General features: G+C 40.0%; 1 protein-coding gene and 1 long non-coding RNA gene across 2 annotated transcripts in view; one reads left to right on the top strand and one right to left on the bottom strand.

The window, feature by feature from the left end:
• LOC140127193 (uncharacterized) overlaps positions 1 to 4,609 on the top strand; it is a 53,448-nt gene extending 48,839 nt beyond the window's left edge. Inside the window, exons 4-5 of the long non-coding RNA XR_011854962.1 lie at positions 95 to 181; positions 4,029 to 4,609. This is a non-coding gene — a long non-coding RNA (uncharacterized lncRNA). The remainder of the gene's footprint in view (positions 1 to 94; positions 182 to 4,028) is intronic.
• The window catches only part of IMPDH1 (inosine monophosphate dehydrogenase 1), a 99,211-nt gene extending 83,974 nt beyond the window's left edge, over positions 1 to 15,237 (bottom strand). Inside the window, exon 1 of the mRNA XM_072147574.1 lies at positions 14,899 to 15,237. Within this exon, the coding sequence (XP_072003675.1) occupies positions 14,899 to 15,122 (224 nt within the window). The 5' untranslated portion in view covers positions 15,123 to 15,237. The remainder of the gene's footprint in view (positions 1 to 14,898) is intronic.
• Positions 15,238 to 16,857: the final 1,620 nt, after the last annotated feature.

The following is a 16,857-nucleotide window of genomic DNA, read 5'->3' as shown; positions in this document are numbered from 1 at the left end:
GTTCTCAAATTTTAATCCCCAAGTGATGTCTACACAAAAAGATAATTTTTAACCCTTTACTTTAAAATAATACTCTGTTTTGTTCCGGTTTTAGCTCATATAACTCAGTGAACTCTGGACGGGAACTCTAAGCAGACACTTTATGATCCCTGTGTGCTGACAATGTGGTTAGATCATCAAGGTACAGGTTTATCTTTTATTTAGCTTCTGAACATTCTACTAGTTTCTGGCACATAGAAAAAAAAGAGATGAGACAGATCAGAGATGAGGCATGATGAGATCCATGAAATGTATATAACATACAATGACAAACTTCAGCTTTGCTACATCTGAGCTATAACAAACACTGTCAGCTATGCTATATATGACAGAGTGTCTCCCCCTCTGGATAAAGGCCTTTTCTTATCTGTAGCTTGTAGAGTAAGTCTGTGCATGATGCTGCTTGCCGGCAGTAAGTGTCTGTGTGTGTCTATGTATGAGCTTGTAATGAAGGGGGTAGGGGCAGAGATCACACTGCACCGTGCAGACAGGAGAAGCAATTCATGAGAAGAATCTTTCCTGCCTGCCCATAAAAATCAGAAGATTTACAGTTGTTTTCCAGCCAGGGAAACCAAAATTGTATACACCAAGACTGATAGAGACAGGTTGTAATAATATCTGTGAAATGCTTTATTTTTGTTAATAACATTGAATTAGAAAATGTGTTATTTTGTTATCCTGGGTATATTTAAGAATATTGTCTTTGGAGAATACTCTTTAATACATGTTTTAGTAATTACCATTATAAAGCATTATTCGTGATTAATGCACTTTAGACAAGAATTAATAGATATAGCCATCTTTTACAGCACAAGGAACTGATAAATAAAGAAGGCCATACAAATCAGAGTGACTAATCAGTAACTAGGCAGGCACAGCTTTATATATATATATATATATATATATATATATATATATATATATATATATATTTTGTGTATTTTGGGTTATAAAATCATTTAAACTGGCCATATATTGCCAATGATGCTAGGCAAAAGAAATTGTTACATACATATTTGGCTCAGTATTTTGTCAATGGCTTGTAATAACTCAGCTTAACCTTAGATTACATTATTGTCATAACTTGTATCAAATTGTTTGAAATAACAATATATAGTTAGAAGTAAATGTAGAGCATTCTATTAGGAAGCTATATAGAGAAACAAAATGCAAACGAGGTCCAAAAGAGCCTCCTTACAATTAATTAAATACAAATTTATTATTTATGCAGTTTTTACTTTATGTGGGACAGTGCTGTTTAGCAGTTCATATTTGCATATTCATAACTTTGAAACTAATATGGAAAATCAAATATAATATCAGAGAACCCAAACGCAGATGCTGCGTTAATATCCATTTGGTAGTTGCACATTGGATTTTGGTGTTAGGTCTTGTTCACATGAGGCTGAGAACAAAAATGGGTTGTACCAAGTGCACAAGTTATCCCCTATCCACACGACACGATAGTGGATAACAAGCTGAACGGTGAGGTTCTGATTACAGGGACCCCCACTAATCACGCAATCCGGAGAATTCCCGTTCTCACTATTGGTTATAATGGCAGGATGAGCAAACACTATTCTCACCAGTGTCTACATGGGTGCCGAAGATATTACTGAACTTCATTCATTCATTATATTGTTTTGTTTTTTAAGAAATTGAGCAGCTATTTTGGCAATTATAAACACTCGGCTTATGTTTTATTGAAGGTTACTGAGGCAAGTAACTCTCCTGCTGTCACACTCGCTATAAAGTTTTAAATTACTTTGAGGATAGAAGTGTTTTCGGTATTTTACCAAAATTCTAAACAATTGTAATTGTAAAGAACTTGAAGAAACATATACTGTATCTATCCACAGATTAAAATATAAATGATATAACATAAGGACATGTTCTTTTTATTTTTCTATTAATAAGATTATCAGAAAATTATGGTAAAACTTTGGAATAAAATACATGCTGCCATGACACTGTGATACATGTTGGAGATTCAAAAGTGCTAACTAATATGGCTGCATTGCCAGGTCCATTTCTAAAAGTAAACATAAGAATAATTCTCAAGTTTTCTGCTTCCGATTAAATATCATATCACAAAAATGCATACACACAAAAATGCTAGTAACAACAATCTTTATGTAAACAACTGGGGACCAAAGCTACAGACTGTATGCAAGCATGCAATGAGATTTCTGTTTCCTTGGTTTTTTGATGTTTTGTAATGTATTGCATGTCAAATTTTGTCTCAGGAAACTAGTGTTTTGACTGCCACATACTGCATTTGTACCTGCATTTTTTGAACAGTCACCTCTTGGTCATCCTATTATGCCTATTTCAGTACATATTTGCATTTTGCATGAAATAACATTGTTAAAGCTATTTTTAGTATGCTGTCTTGTTTGTATCAACAAAACACAAAAATACTTATAGTATAAATATTTTTGTATAAATTATATAATTATATATTATATTTAGATTATTATATAAATTGACAACCAGTAGGAGTCATGTTACTCCAGAATTTGACTCAGCCAAACCAATCCTGATTGTCCTAGAGACTGTGTAGGTGCACATAATTTTGACAATTTTAGATGCAATGGTCAATTTACAAATATTCATATGTATTAAGGGTCTGTTCACATGTGAAATGCACCATGCTGTGCAGTAAAATCCTGGCACCCTGATAAAAATACAATAGGTGCCATTATAGTGATAAGGCTTTATCAGGAGCTGTCTGATCTATGTGATTCAGTGCAGGCTTGCTGACTAAGGCTGGCTGCACACAAACGTATTCAGTCCATGGAAATAGACCCGTGTGCTGGTCACATCCCACAGACTGAACAAAGTGCAGAGCATGTAAGTCCTTGCATCATAGAGAAATATGATGCAAGGACTCAATGTCTTACTGTTGTTACTATGTTGCCGATGCTGCTCAGCCAGTAGACAGGTAGTTATTTTTCTCTATGTTACTAAAACTTACATCCTCCGCACTGTGCTCGGTCCATGGGATCTTTACAATACACAGGAACATTTCCACGGACCAAGCACATTTGTGTGCAGATGGCCTTAAAAGCAAAATAAACCCTAGGGGAAATAGTTATTTTAATTCATTTTAAATAGTGTAAATGGGTAATATAGAAATCCAACAGTTCATTTGTTCAAAATAGGTAAATCAGGACTTGAAGATTTCTCAGAAACAGGTTTCACCCCTATGTATTCAACTTTTAAACTTTAGGTTCTTATACCCTCACTGTTTTATCTTTTGACAAGCATAATTTTGTACTTAGGGCTAAACCTACTGTAGACACACTCGTTTGCATGGTCGATGGACTGTGCATGTTAATATGTGTAGGGATGTCTGTTGAAGCACAAGCCGTAGTAATTTGCATGGTTTACATTTTTCCTTTCCTAACTATTCTACATTGTGATCAACATTGAATAGCATCTCTTTGTGATCCTTTTCACATTCATTATAAAAACAGTTTTCAAGAGAAAGATATTGATAATCTATCCATAGATAGATCCATAGATATCATTGTGATCTTGTGACTGCCCTGGATAACAGGTTGGTGGCAGTGTTTTGGTCTAAATCTACACCTCAAGATTCATTTTAAAAAGAATGAATTGCAGAATGAGTGTGAACATAGGATACATCTTTGAGATGCCAAATCTAAAAGGGAAAAGTAAAAATGACTAAGTTGCTATACCAGAAGCAGTTTATGAACCACAATAGTTTTCTAATTTCATATAAGCTTATATATTATTATATTCACAAATATCTCTTATTGTAATGTGTCAGCGTTAACCGTATATTGTGACATGTTTTTTTTCCATGAGAGTACAACGCAAGTCCACTTGTTAAGTTTGCATGTGCATACAAGCTGCATAATATTATGCAAACAATACACAAACAAGACCATGATACTTACAACACATATCACATATGACATTGCATGTTTTTGGGTGTTCATTTTTTATTTTCTTTTTTACAGAACTGTAAAGACATCCTTGTTCATGAATCATGGCACTACAAGACCTAAACCTAAATAAAAGATTTACAGAATTTTACAAGATTAATGAAACTCTAAACTAGTAAAACAAGCATATTGTCACGAACCCGACTCACCGGAGTTCACACACGGGGATACCTACTCTATGGAGTCCCAGAATTTAGCCCTTAAGCTCCGCCCACTTCCACAAAATGGCGTCCGTACGCTAAATTTACTCCACAGAATTCCAGCCCCAGCCAATCCGCACTGCCACCACCCACGAATTACTTACGCAAAGAAGACCGTAGGCACCTCAACCACACAGACAATGCACCCTGATGATAACTCAGCACATGCACTCACTACTTACACGATATTACAATTATAAATTCACACAGAACATGCAATCGCTTACTACATGGACTATGCTAATAATGACCTCTGGTAACGTGATTCCCTTCAGAGACTCAGATTCTTTAAGGCTACAAGCAGAGGCTTATTAAAAAGTTTTAATTTACATAAAAATGCAGTACACTCAAAGAATTAAATTGTCAGATAAAATGAAAAAAGGATTAAAACAATACACATACAATACTTACAAACAGTGAGGGAAAACCGAAACAAAAAAAATTCTTGCTAGTGGAATAGGAAGAAATTCTTTGGCCCAAGGACAAGGCATAAGCATCGATCCAGCCTTCTATTGTGATAGAATCCTCAGACTGAACACTACTATGTGGCTGCTTCATTAATTTAAACCCAGGTGATTTTTGACCCCCACCCATGGCTGTGATGTCTTTGTGAGGGGGATTTTTCTATCCCCCTCCCATCAGTGAGCTACTTTTTGGGTCTGGGTTTTTATCAGAACCCCATAACTTTTGATTGGAAGATGGCACAATTGTGCCATGGCTTCCAACCAAACGAGCATGTTATTCCCATTAACCCTATACCGAACTCGGGGTGTCTTAGCCTAATATCAGGGGTGTTCTGCTATTGGCTGCCTTCCATTGCAGCTAACGTTCTGATTTTCGGCCCAGGAGTGTGTCTAGACCCCATAACTGTCCTGTGTTACTTGGGACCTATAATTATGAATTATGTCCCAGTTATGGACAGCTGTGCTATTCCCTTTGTCTAAATTTGGAGGGAAGAACATGCAGTCTGTGGCTTCTTTTCATCCCCCACTAGCTAGACTACTCTGGCCGAAAGGTGTTAATTCTGCCACTTAGGAAGACCATGCTTCTCTGATCAAACTTAGACTCCCTGGGGTGTTATAAACACACTGCCAGGCTCCTCTTTCTGGCTGGTCTTAAACAAATGGAGCCTAATGATTTATAACAGGCAGAATGAAACAACACAAAGAAAGAAAAAAAAAAAAAAAAAATATAACAAACTCTGGAGGAGTAATATTATTATCACACATATGTTCTAATAGACATTGCCTCCTCTGCTGTACTCTCTTATGGTTAAAGAGTTGGCATTCTGCAACCTCTAAACGCCTCTCACTTACATCCACCTTTGACCTCTCACAATGGTCTTTCAAAGCCACCGACAAAGAGGGCCATACGCTAAACTTAAAAGGAACCTACCACCACGAATCTACCTATAAAGCTAGATCGGTTGGTAGGTGGATCAATAGTACGTGAGGATAGCCCTTTTAAGGGCTAAGCCTCACGTCTCCGCACTGTTTCGCTAACTTTTATTAGCTATATGTAAATTTTGTCATGCGCCTACTGGGGTGTGGAGTAGCCGCAGCTGAGGCTACACAGCACGGCTACTCCACGCCCCAGTAGCCTCTTTACTCCTCCTACCCACAATCTTCAGTGCGCCCTCGTCAGACGAACCTGCCATCTGCGCATGCCTGTGCGGTCACTGCTCCAAAGCCGGAGCCGCACAGGTGCGGGCCTGCTGTTATGCGCATGCGCCTACCATGTAATCTCGGCGCGCAGCTCCTCGCAGCTGCGCGCCCTCGTCCAAGTACCCGGCTTCTGCGCATGCGCAGAACGCCGGGTACACGGATGAGGGCGCTCAGCTGCGCGCCGAAGATGACATGGTAGGCGGAGGGACGAGGCTACTGGGGCGTGGAGTAGCCGCGACGTGTAGCCTCGTGTCCGGCTACTCCACGCCCCAGTAGCCGCTTAAAAAAATTTACATACAGACTTATTAAAATTTACCAAAAAAGGGCTATCCTCACGTCCCATTCATCCACCTACCACCCGTTCTACCTTTATAGGTAGAATCGTGGTGGTAGGTCCCCTTTAATGTAATCAGATACATATGTGGGGTAGATGTTGCAAATGTAACAGCACCGTAGATGACATCACCTTGGTCACATGGCATTCTGAGAAGAAGAACCGGACAAGGCAAGGAGTAGATGGGAGGGGTCCGATGAGAAGGAAATGCATCCTCTGATACCAGGGAATATAACATAAAGTTTATTTGTGAATAGGACTCTATGGAAACCTGCCACCAGCTGTATTTGCAAAAATGTGGTGACAGGTTCCCTTTAACTCTTCTGCCCACCTACCTCTACCCACTTCTCCTCTACCACTCCTGTCTTCTGGTTACCCATTGTACAACACATTCAGTTTAGTCAAATATTAACCATGAACCAATTAGCAAATATGTCCCACATATTGGGGGATATTTATCATTATATCTACTTTTCAATAGTGAAAGTTTGCGGGCCGGTCTGCTACAACATTATCACGAATGCAGGTGAATTATAAATAATCCCCATAATCTCCATTCCTTAAAAGACCTTCTGTTTCACTCTCTTATCAACCACTCTTCTCACAGATATCCCAGGACCTCTCCCATACATCCACCATATTCTGGAACTCTACCAAAACATGTTAACCTGTCCCCCAACATCCAAACCTTCAAATTTAACCTGAAAACCCTGGTAGGGTTGCCTACAACATGTAATAACCGAAAAAAGTATACAATCAGCTCACCCATAAATGTTGCATCCAAATATTAGTTTTTTTCACCAGTGCACATGAAAGCTGAGAAAATCCAAAAAGCAATAAATGTATAAATCCCTTGCCAGTCTGTACTTCTTGTACAAGTGTTACACAAAGTTGACAGGCTGGTGCTCACCTCGGGCGGTTGTGCTGCAGGCATAACTCTAGTGAGGGTTTAAATGTGGGAAAGTGGGTACTGCATTCCCCTCAGGCAGGGAATAATAGTGAAAGCAGAGGAAAAGAGCAAGTATTTCCTATGCACATCCAACAAACATGTAGGGTAGGTTAAAAAATATCCTTTTACTGGGTAAGTCTTTTACCCAATAAAAATATATTTATTTAACCTCCCCCACGTGGATGTTTCTTGGTAGGACAAAGTATTGAAAAATAGACAAAATACAGCATCATCACGACACACCATCAGGAGAACTTCCCAACAAGATGGGTTCGACTCATGTAACGGATCAGGACACTGGACTAGTGTCTCAAGATAAGATGGCAGAAGATAATAGGGGACATTTACTATGGCGCTTCCGCCAGTTTTGTGGCGGCGACAGAAAAAGTTACTTTTTCCGCCTGCTCTGACTCTTCTCCGAAAAGGAGTGTGGCTTTGGCGGAAACTCAGACACAATTAATATGTGTCACAGCCATTTATGGGCGCTATAAACTAGCGGAAAGTAGACCAAAAGAAATTTGGTCTAAAAGGGACATAAAACAGTGCTATTGCCTGTTCTCCGACTGTTGGACTGTTTTGTCCCAGGGACAAAAAATGGTCTTGGCGCCAGAAATGTATCGGCACAGCTCCACAATATTAAATGTGTACCTTCTTTCTGAGAGCAGGTCAGTAACAAAGCCAATGCAGACACCGACACTTTATGTAAATGTCCCCCCATGAGTGATCCAGCACTTTGTAGGTTCCTCTAAAACTTGAAGTTTTCATTGTAATCATTGTTGACACATTTCAGACTCATAGGTTCCTAAGGCCACATAGGTTTCTTCTGTTGGCAGGTCATACTGCTGCCATATTTCAGAGGGATAATGCTAGCCCACATATAGCAAAGTTTCACAGAAATTTCTGAGCCAGATTGCAACATTACCTTGGCTTGTAGCCAATAATATCACCAGATGGGAAGACAGTCCTTTTGCAATATCTGAGTTAAAATGTGCAGTAGGATGCCATATAGAACTCTATCCCCCGCAATATGTCCTCTTGTATCCAGGCTAGAGGTGGCTTCACAGGGTACTAGAGCTTCAATTGTACATTTCTCTTCATATTATCCTTAAACTTTTATTCTAATATTTTAATCACGTACATGTATCATCATTAAATACACATTTTATTGTTTTCCAACAGCTCCATCAGGGGGCTTTTCTGCCAGTGAGTAGACTGTAAATATTTTTATATAAAGTAAACTGTTAAGTTCATACAGATAGGTGCATTTTAACAATGGTGCCCTCTGTTATTAAACACCAGCATGTGCCCCATGCCCTGCAAATATATCATTTGTTTCACTTGAGTTATTAGATTTCTTACTGGTAATTTAACATGTATTCTATGCAAGTGAATGCATCCTATAAACCATTATTTAGCATTGGGTAAGGCAGAGATTTAGCATTCAGCTCTCTAGGGACCACCAGAAAAGTACAGTGAGGGAGAAGGCTTGCAATGTACTATCTGCAGGCTGGAGACCATAATTACAACCTCCCTCTGGAGATTTGTGTTTTCTTGGGATCACAGGTCATATTGCTCAGCTCACACAGAATTATTATATATTCACGAACACACCATTGCAAGATTTCTTATGGTTCATTATAAAGTTTGTAAGTAAAAAAAAAAAAAAAAGCTTCACAAAATATAAACATGATTACTTGAGAAACAGTGGGCATGAGCTAGATCAGATTTTGTTTCCAGTCAATGGAGGCCATGGATGGATATGCTTCACCATCAGCAGCCATGTAGGGATTAGGTGCAGGAAGCAGAGGAGTACAGTTTGGCAGCAGTATGAAAAGCAGGAAAAACTGAGCAGGTCCTTATGTTTTAACAACAGCGCAATATAAAAAGACACTAGAAACCAGTCAGACGAATGTCCAAATGTTATGTCCTCTCTCTCCCTTGGGCCCTGATCCATTAAAGATTATTGCATTTTGTAAAGCTCTGTGCCATCCATCCAAACAAAGGATAGCACATGACTGATTTTCACTGTCATCATCTTCCCCTAGGGCTCATGCCCACAATAGTGAAAAATGGATATGTGCCAATTAGTTTTTTTTTTTTACAGACAGCACACAACTGCACTAACTGCACTAAATGCAATACTTTTTACTGGAATATTACACACAGACCACACAGCCAGTATTTGCAACTATTTCCACCTTTACACCACCTCAATGGCAAGTGGGTGTGGAGGAAGGTGAAAGGATCCGATGTAGTGCTTGTGCATTTGCTACAGCCAGTGAACTTTCAAAGCGACCCACCAAATACATAAGGAGGCTTCATATGTGGTGGCACCATAGAAGCAGGGTTTTCATTCATATGATAAATGTCCCCATGAGTGTCTGGGTTAGTGCTGGGCCACTAGCTCGTGTATGTTCCAATGTGAAGATTTCAGATAGCATGAAAATTGCATGATTGCAAATTTGATGTGGGTTTGATACAGATTTGATGCAGATTTTAACTCTCCTAAAGACATTAATATAAAAAAAGATGCATGCAAAAATCTGGAAGAACGCACAAGAAAAGTAACATGTTTATTATTCTTGTTTCTGCACTGAGGTACAATTTCTGCACGGGGGAAAAAAAACGCCTTGTCTGCGTTTTCCAAATCACATTCACCAAAAACATTGCATAAAATCTGTGCGAAATATGCAACGTTTACAGATAGCCTAAAAGCCGCATTCATACATTGTTTTTCAGTTGCGTTTTTAAATGCAACGCAAATGCAAAAGACCTGGTTCGCAATTCCAGAACTCATGCATTTTAGTGTCATATATGTTGTGACCAAGCTCCTCCCTGTTGCATTTAAGAACACAACTTATACAACGTGTGAATATGGCCTCAGGCTGCATTCCCACATTGTGGCTGCATTCACACGTGGTATGTGCATTGCATTTCAAACCGCATCGCATAGACTCCTGCTATCACTTATTGAATTAACAGTGTGTTTATGTCACATTTAGTAAACAAATGCATTTTCTATGCGTTCAAACACCATCTGGTTTCTTTCTGATGCATTTTTTTTTCAGTTTGATGGGGGGGAGCAGAGCTCAAACTTTGTATTACAAAAATAGAGTGCATCATATTTTTCTGCTGTGTGTATGGGATTTTCAGAAAAGCTGTTCACTACTCTGCTACTGTATTAGGTTACATGCACACGAACACTATTTTTGTTGTTGGCTAGCCAACAGTTATCATACAGACCCATGTATTTCAAAGGGCTTGTACACATGGGCATGGTTTTCATGTCCCTGTCTATCGGTCTACTGCCCGAGCCATAAATTATATTGCTGACAGTATTAAGGTACCGTCACAGATGGTGCTTACATTGTGTTTAGAAACGCAACGCCAGCACATGGGAGCAGGCCTCAGTCTGATTAATAACCAGCAAATATTTAAATAATTGTTTATATACAAAACACCAGGTCACAGATTTCATATGTGATCGGGCCAAGGCCTGTACCATGTGCTTGCATTGCGTTTCTAAATACAATGCAAGCACAGCGTGTGAGCATACCCCTAGTGGGTTGGAACTCTTTTTCTAGTGTCACCAGTAGACCATGAAACATGGTTTATGTGCAGGTAGCCTTACAATTTCCCAATTTTCTAACATTTCATACATTAAATCTTCACTGATGACAATAGACCTAGTTGTGTGAAGGTAGGCATATAGAATGTTAGGAAGAAAAATGGCCCACTGTGTTCCTGTACTATGCATTTGTGTGCATCCGATACCTTAAAGGAAACCTACCACTTGAAGTGGCAGGTTTCAGATGGAAATACCGAGCACCAGCTCAGGGTGAGCTGGTGCCGGTATTTTTGTTAGTGTTTTAAACCGCTGTATTGCGGTTTAAAACACTTTTTAAACTTTATAGCCGGCGCAGGGAGGTACGCGCTCGACGCTTACCATGCGCGCGACCACATAGGAAGTGAAGGAGAGCCGCGCGCATGGTAAGCGCCGAGCGCGTACCTCCCTGCGCCGGCTATAAAGTTTAAATAGTGTTTTAAACCGCAATACAGCGGTTTAAAACACTAACAAAAATAAGCTCCGGCACCAGCTCACCCTGAGCTGGTGCCCGGTATTTCCATCTGAAACCTGCCACTTCAAGTGGTAGGTTTCCTTTAAAGGGAAACTGTCACCAGGAATGTAATATTTAGCTGGTGACAGGCAGGGCCGGCGCTAGCACTGGGCATACCTGGGCAAGTGCCTGGGCTCAGAGCTGTGTGGGGAGAGCCCACATAAGAATGTACATAAGTAATCCATGAGGGTGAGTGGGGCTGTATCTAATGAATCCATAGGGTGTGAGGGGGGCTTATATGACATAACCATGAGGGGGCTGTTTGACATAATAAAGTAGGAAACTAGTTTCTGAATTTTTAATGCAGCCATTTCAGTTCACTGCAAAGGGGCCCACTGACGCTCTGTCGCCCAGGGGCCTATTGGAACCTGTTGCCAGGGTTGTCTCCAGGTTTCAATAGCCCCCTGGGCGACAGAGCGTCAGTGGGCCCCTTTGCAGTGAACTGAAATGGCTGCATTAAAAATTCAGCATTTAAAAATGCCTTTGTCAGTAGTTTATAAAAAAAAAGTTTTACATTACCTGGCTTCTTGCCAGCAGCGTTTGGTGAGTCTTGGGGGGGGGGGGGTGCAGCTGCAGCCTGTGTGTACCTGTGCCTCCTCATGCATTCATCCTTTACTTCACACCATCCCCCTCCCTCCCCTGCTCAGTGCACATGACAGGAAGTGGAGAGGGAGCTGGATGAGTGTGAAGGAGAGAAGACTGACACAAGAAGACACAGGCTGCAGCTGCCCCTACCAGGGGACTCATCACATACTGGTTAAAGGGAGCCAGTTAATGTAAATTAAACTATTGTAAAATACTGAAATTATTCAGAATTCTGACAAAGGCATTTTTAAATCAGCTTAGCATAGGCTATTGAAACCAGTCACCAGCTAAAAATGACCATTCCTGTTGACAGATTCAATTTAAGAAAAGTGAAAATGCAAAGTGCATTTATCTACAGTCTCCAAATAAACTGAATTTTATTATTTAAACTCACAAAGTTTGAAAAAGATATCCCACTATCATAAAATTCAAGTTTAAAAGTTAGTTTGGAAAGCTACTGCCTGTTATTATTTTTTCACTACTAAAATGATAATGCCTGAAGTATAAGGCCCAAAACCCACAAGCGAGTCTGATGTCCGGCTCAAACACTCAGAAATCGGAACTTAACTCAGCATGTCAGTTCAGTTCCGGTCTCGGAGTGTTTGTCCCCGACAGTCCAGCTAGCACACAATGTGAGTTTGATGCGAGTTAGTTGCATTAGACCCGTTCGTGGGTTTTAGGCCTAATGGATCCGTTAAATCCATTGGCTTCCAGAAGTGTTCAGTAGCATCACCTCCATTAGGCATCCATTATTTGTGACAGAGAAAAAAGCGCTCTAGAAACAGAAGTGGTACTAACATACTCCTACGGAAGTCATGGAATAGGTATTCCTGCTGATACCCATAAACATGTGCATTCTCCATTCAGAAAATGTGTGTGTTCTGAAGTAGTAGAGGGGATAAGCCACATTCAAACACCTCTGGCAGAAAATCTATGGGTATTCATACTTCTTAAATACTGGCACACCCAGCATGGCATGCTGAAATTACTTGGTGGTTGAGACTTATTAATTCTGGCACTGCACTCTTGCATTGGCATTTCAGCACCAGATTATAACATGGTGCAGGTGCTGATGCAAAAGGCAGATATGTCACAATTTAAACTGCTTGCAGTATAACAATTTTCTGTCCTACTTTGCACATAATAAACGTCTTTAGAGCTTGCACATGTATTTAAGAAGTATCTTCACCAGTTTTGTGGCGCGGCAGTGCTGTGTGTTCTGGGCCACAAAATTCTGCACCTAAAAGGGGCGTGTTAGTGCACAGAGGGACCATGCGCCACATTTATTACAGTTAATCGACAGAAATGTGGCACACGCTTCATAAACTAAGTGCAACAAAAACAAACTGGGGAACTCAGTTCAAGCGCAATTAGTTTGCCTCACTATTCATAAATCTGGCCCCTTATTCTCAATATGTCAAAAATTAATATACATGACCTTTTATTCCCTGACGTTATCTGTGTGGAGACGGGAGGCTACAGTACACAGCAGATCTTCAATCGTATACTATACAATTCCTTTATACATTTACTAACAATAATGGAGCATATTCCAAATACTGCTCACATTACACAATACATAGGTGCGATTAGCCATTATTTCTAACATTTGACCTTACAGTAGCCACTGAGACTGCATAAACCAGTTGAATTCAAAAGCAATGCATTAGATATAAATTTATATGAAATTTCTTACATGACTTTTCATGGAAAGTGAAACCACAAGCTCATACAGGAAATACCAATAGTGCTATTAGGTGTCAGCAGTTTTGTGATATTATATGACTTATTATAATTCTTTTTTATTCAAGATACAATATGGGCATTTAATAATTTGCATAAGAAGGAAAAGCAGATTCCCATGTCTACAATTCTGAATCCATCTTTAACTTTTTATAGGCATTTTGGAAACGAAAAGGTGACATATATTTGAATATGGATTTACACCCCAAACCAGTATGTAAATCATGTCAGGGTCTTTTCACACTTCTTGTATGATTCATTTTTGGCATACGCACTTGGTAAACAATCCTTTTTTTTTTACTAAAGAAAACAGTAGTCTGCATTTAAAACTGTAAAAATATTTATACTGTATAAATAAAAAAGTCACTATTTGATGTATGCCACAATATGCCCACATAGTGATTATGTTTTGCTGCAAATATACTAGGTCATCTGTTCTGTTCCATACATTCTGTGTAAAAGTTACACAGGAACCTATAGTTTGACAACAGCTGGAGAGCCACACATTGAAAACTTCTGACCTATCTGCTTCACTTCAGCAAGCTGTCTCACATTATTATTAACGTGAAGATGATAAATAAGTTTTCTGCAAGATAACTTACTGTTTGAGAGGATGATGTCCTTCTAGTAGCCCTATGTATTCAATTGAGTTACAATTTGGGCTAAATATACACTTGTGTTCTGGGCCTGTGTTGTTCTGCTCCATCAACATGTGACACAACAGAAAACAACAAGGGTGATGAAAAGTCACCCCTGACTACAATGGGGTCCATTGGAATGTGAATTATTCCAACTATAAACCTCTGAAGCATAAATCCGCTGTAAACCTCTGCAGCATAAATAGACAATACAGGTCCATTTCTGATTATTTTATTTTGTTATTCACTCTGATGCTTTTGTGCAAGTTGCAGATTAATCCAGAAATAAATATATATATATTATATACACACACACCGCATATATGTCTCAGGAGGATATACCCTTTAGGTGACATGAGCATGTATGGTCAGGGGATCTAATTGGCACTCACACTAATATTCAGTTTGACCACTGGGCATTATTTTGCCCTGTGTGAAAATGGAAATAATGTTGAATTTTATTTGGGGATCGCTCATAACTGGTTGGGATTGCTTAGTTTGTGACTTGGATGGATGAAGAAATGAACCATAAACTGAAAAAAGTTAATGAACTTGTTATATTATCAGACAAACCTGTTATCTCCCTGATTCTGTACCTGAGGTAAAGCCCAGCAAGTAAAGTGAAAGAATGTAAGAACTTTGAAGAACTCTTACCTTTCAGGTTCGTACCCAGCCTGTAGACGAGTAGCACTGTAGCGCTGAGCCGCAGTCTCATGCCCATGGAGATGCCCACCGTGTACAGGGGAGCAACCATTCATCAATGACCGTCTTTGTGTGGTATGAGAAGGGGACATTGGGGGTTCTTTCACATCCCCCACAATGAGCCGGTAATCATACAGCCCTTGCTGGGCATCACCGTCATACCTGTAGCCGTCCATAGTCAGTGAGGCATCCTGTGCAGTGCTCTGCCAGTAGTTAGTGCAGGGCAGTGAGGGCACAGGGTTGGCTGAGGGATGAGGCAGCTTGTGCCCTTGGCTCCTGAGCTGAGCACTATCTGCTGTCAAAGAGGATCGGAGTATTTAACCAGCTGATAGCCGGGGAATTTGCACACTTGCAGATTCCCTGCCCCCTTTCTCACCGAGCTTCTGTTTCCAGGAGATGTCTCCACCCAGAGGACACATTGTTATTAGTTCTCACCAGCTCGTGCCTTCTTCTGGGCACCTTTATCACAGAGCCCAGAGCTCCCAGCTGTGACCCCTGTGGCTACCACCAGACAGCACTGATAAGTCTGCTCTACCTCCCTGCATTGGATATACACAGAACAGTGACTTGGCAACACTTCAGGATTTCAGTCTCTGATCAGAGAAATGTATTAAGTATTATGTTCATACTTTAACCTTTAAGAGTTTAAGACCCTGTGTTGCTACCTAATTCTGGATAATTTAATGGAGTGGTCAGGACGCCGCAGTGACAGGGTTATGATCTGGCCACATTAATTACGGAATTATGATAATTTAACCCCTTATTACCGATACTAGTTTTCAGCATAATGACCAGACTCGATTTTTCAAATCTGACATGTATCATGATAATTGGTTATAACTTCGGAACGCTTTAACATATCCAGGTGATTTTGACACTGTTTTCTCGTGACACATTGTACTTGATGTTAGTTTTAAAATTTAAGTGATAAGTTTTGCGTTTTGTTCTGAAAAAAAAAGTGAAAATTTTGCAAAAGTTTGTAAAAATTCTTCATTTTCCAAGTTTGAAATGTTCTGCTTTCCAGACAGGCAGTAAAACTACCCAAAAAGCTTGATAATTAACATTTATGGAATGTCTGCTTTATGTTGAGATTATATTTTATGCATCCTGTCATTTTTCTAGGATGTTATGAGGCGCAGAACTTTAGGTGCAATTTTTCTCATTTTCAGGAAAATCCCCAAAACTCACATTTTGAGGGACAACTCAGCTTCCAAGTGACTTTGAAAGGCCTAAATAATAGTAAAACCCCATAAATTACCCCATTATAGAAACTTCACCCCTCAATGTATGTAAAACAACTTCTATAAAGGCTATTAACCCTTTAAGTGTTTCACAGGGGTTAAAAAATATGGACCTGCGATTTAGAAACTATAGAATTTTTTTTGGAAAATACATTCATTCAGGCCAAAACTGACATTTTCAGAATAAATTAAATGATGAAACGCACTGCAACGCTTGATGCCCAATTCCTCCCGAGTTTACTGATACCCCATATGTGGTGGTGACTGCTGTACGGGCGCACGGCCGAGTATAGAATGAATGGAGGCGCTTTAGGGAAAACACATTCATTTAGGCCAAAACTGAGAGTTTCATAATACATTAAATGATTAAAACGCTCTCCAACGTTTGATGCCCAATTTATTGCAGTGTACAGTGTAAGTAACTGAGCATGCTCACTTAGATACAGCCGGGTCCTGCCAGGAGGTGGAACCCGGTGGGGAGAGAAGCCGATGACTCGGGGCACTCGCCGCACCCCAGGGCTGAGGCAGGAGGGACTGGATCCCCCAATAAGCACACGGGGGGAGGGGGGCGATCCACGGTGGGGACACTTACACGAGGCGGTCATGCTTGACATACTGTTCTGGTGCCAAGAGACATTTTATACGGCAGACCTTCTCGATATGGATATTG

Source organism: Engystomops pustulosus, chromosome 4, assembly GCF_040894005.1.
Source record: "Engystomops pustulosus chromosome 4, aEngPut4.maternal, whole genome shotgun sequence".
NCBI classification, from domain to species: Eukaryota; Metazoa; Chordata; class Amphibia; order Anura; family Leptodactylidae; genus Engystomops; species Engystomops pustulosus.
The sequence above is the reverse complement of the archived record's forward strand: the minus strand, read 5'-3'. Positions and strand labels throughout refer to the sequence as shown.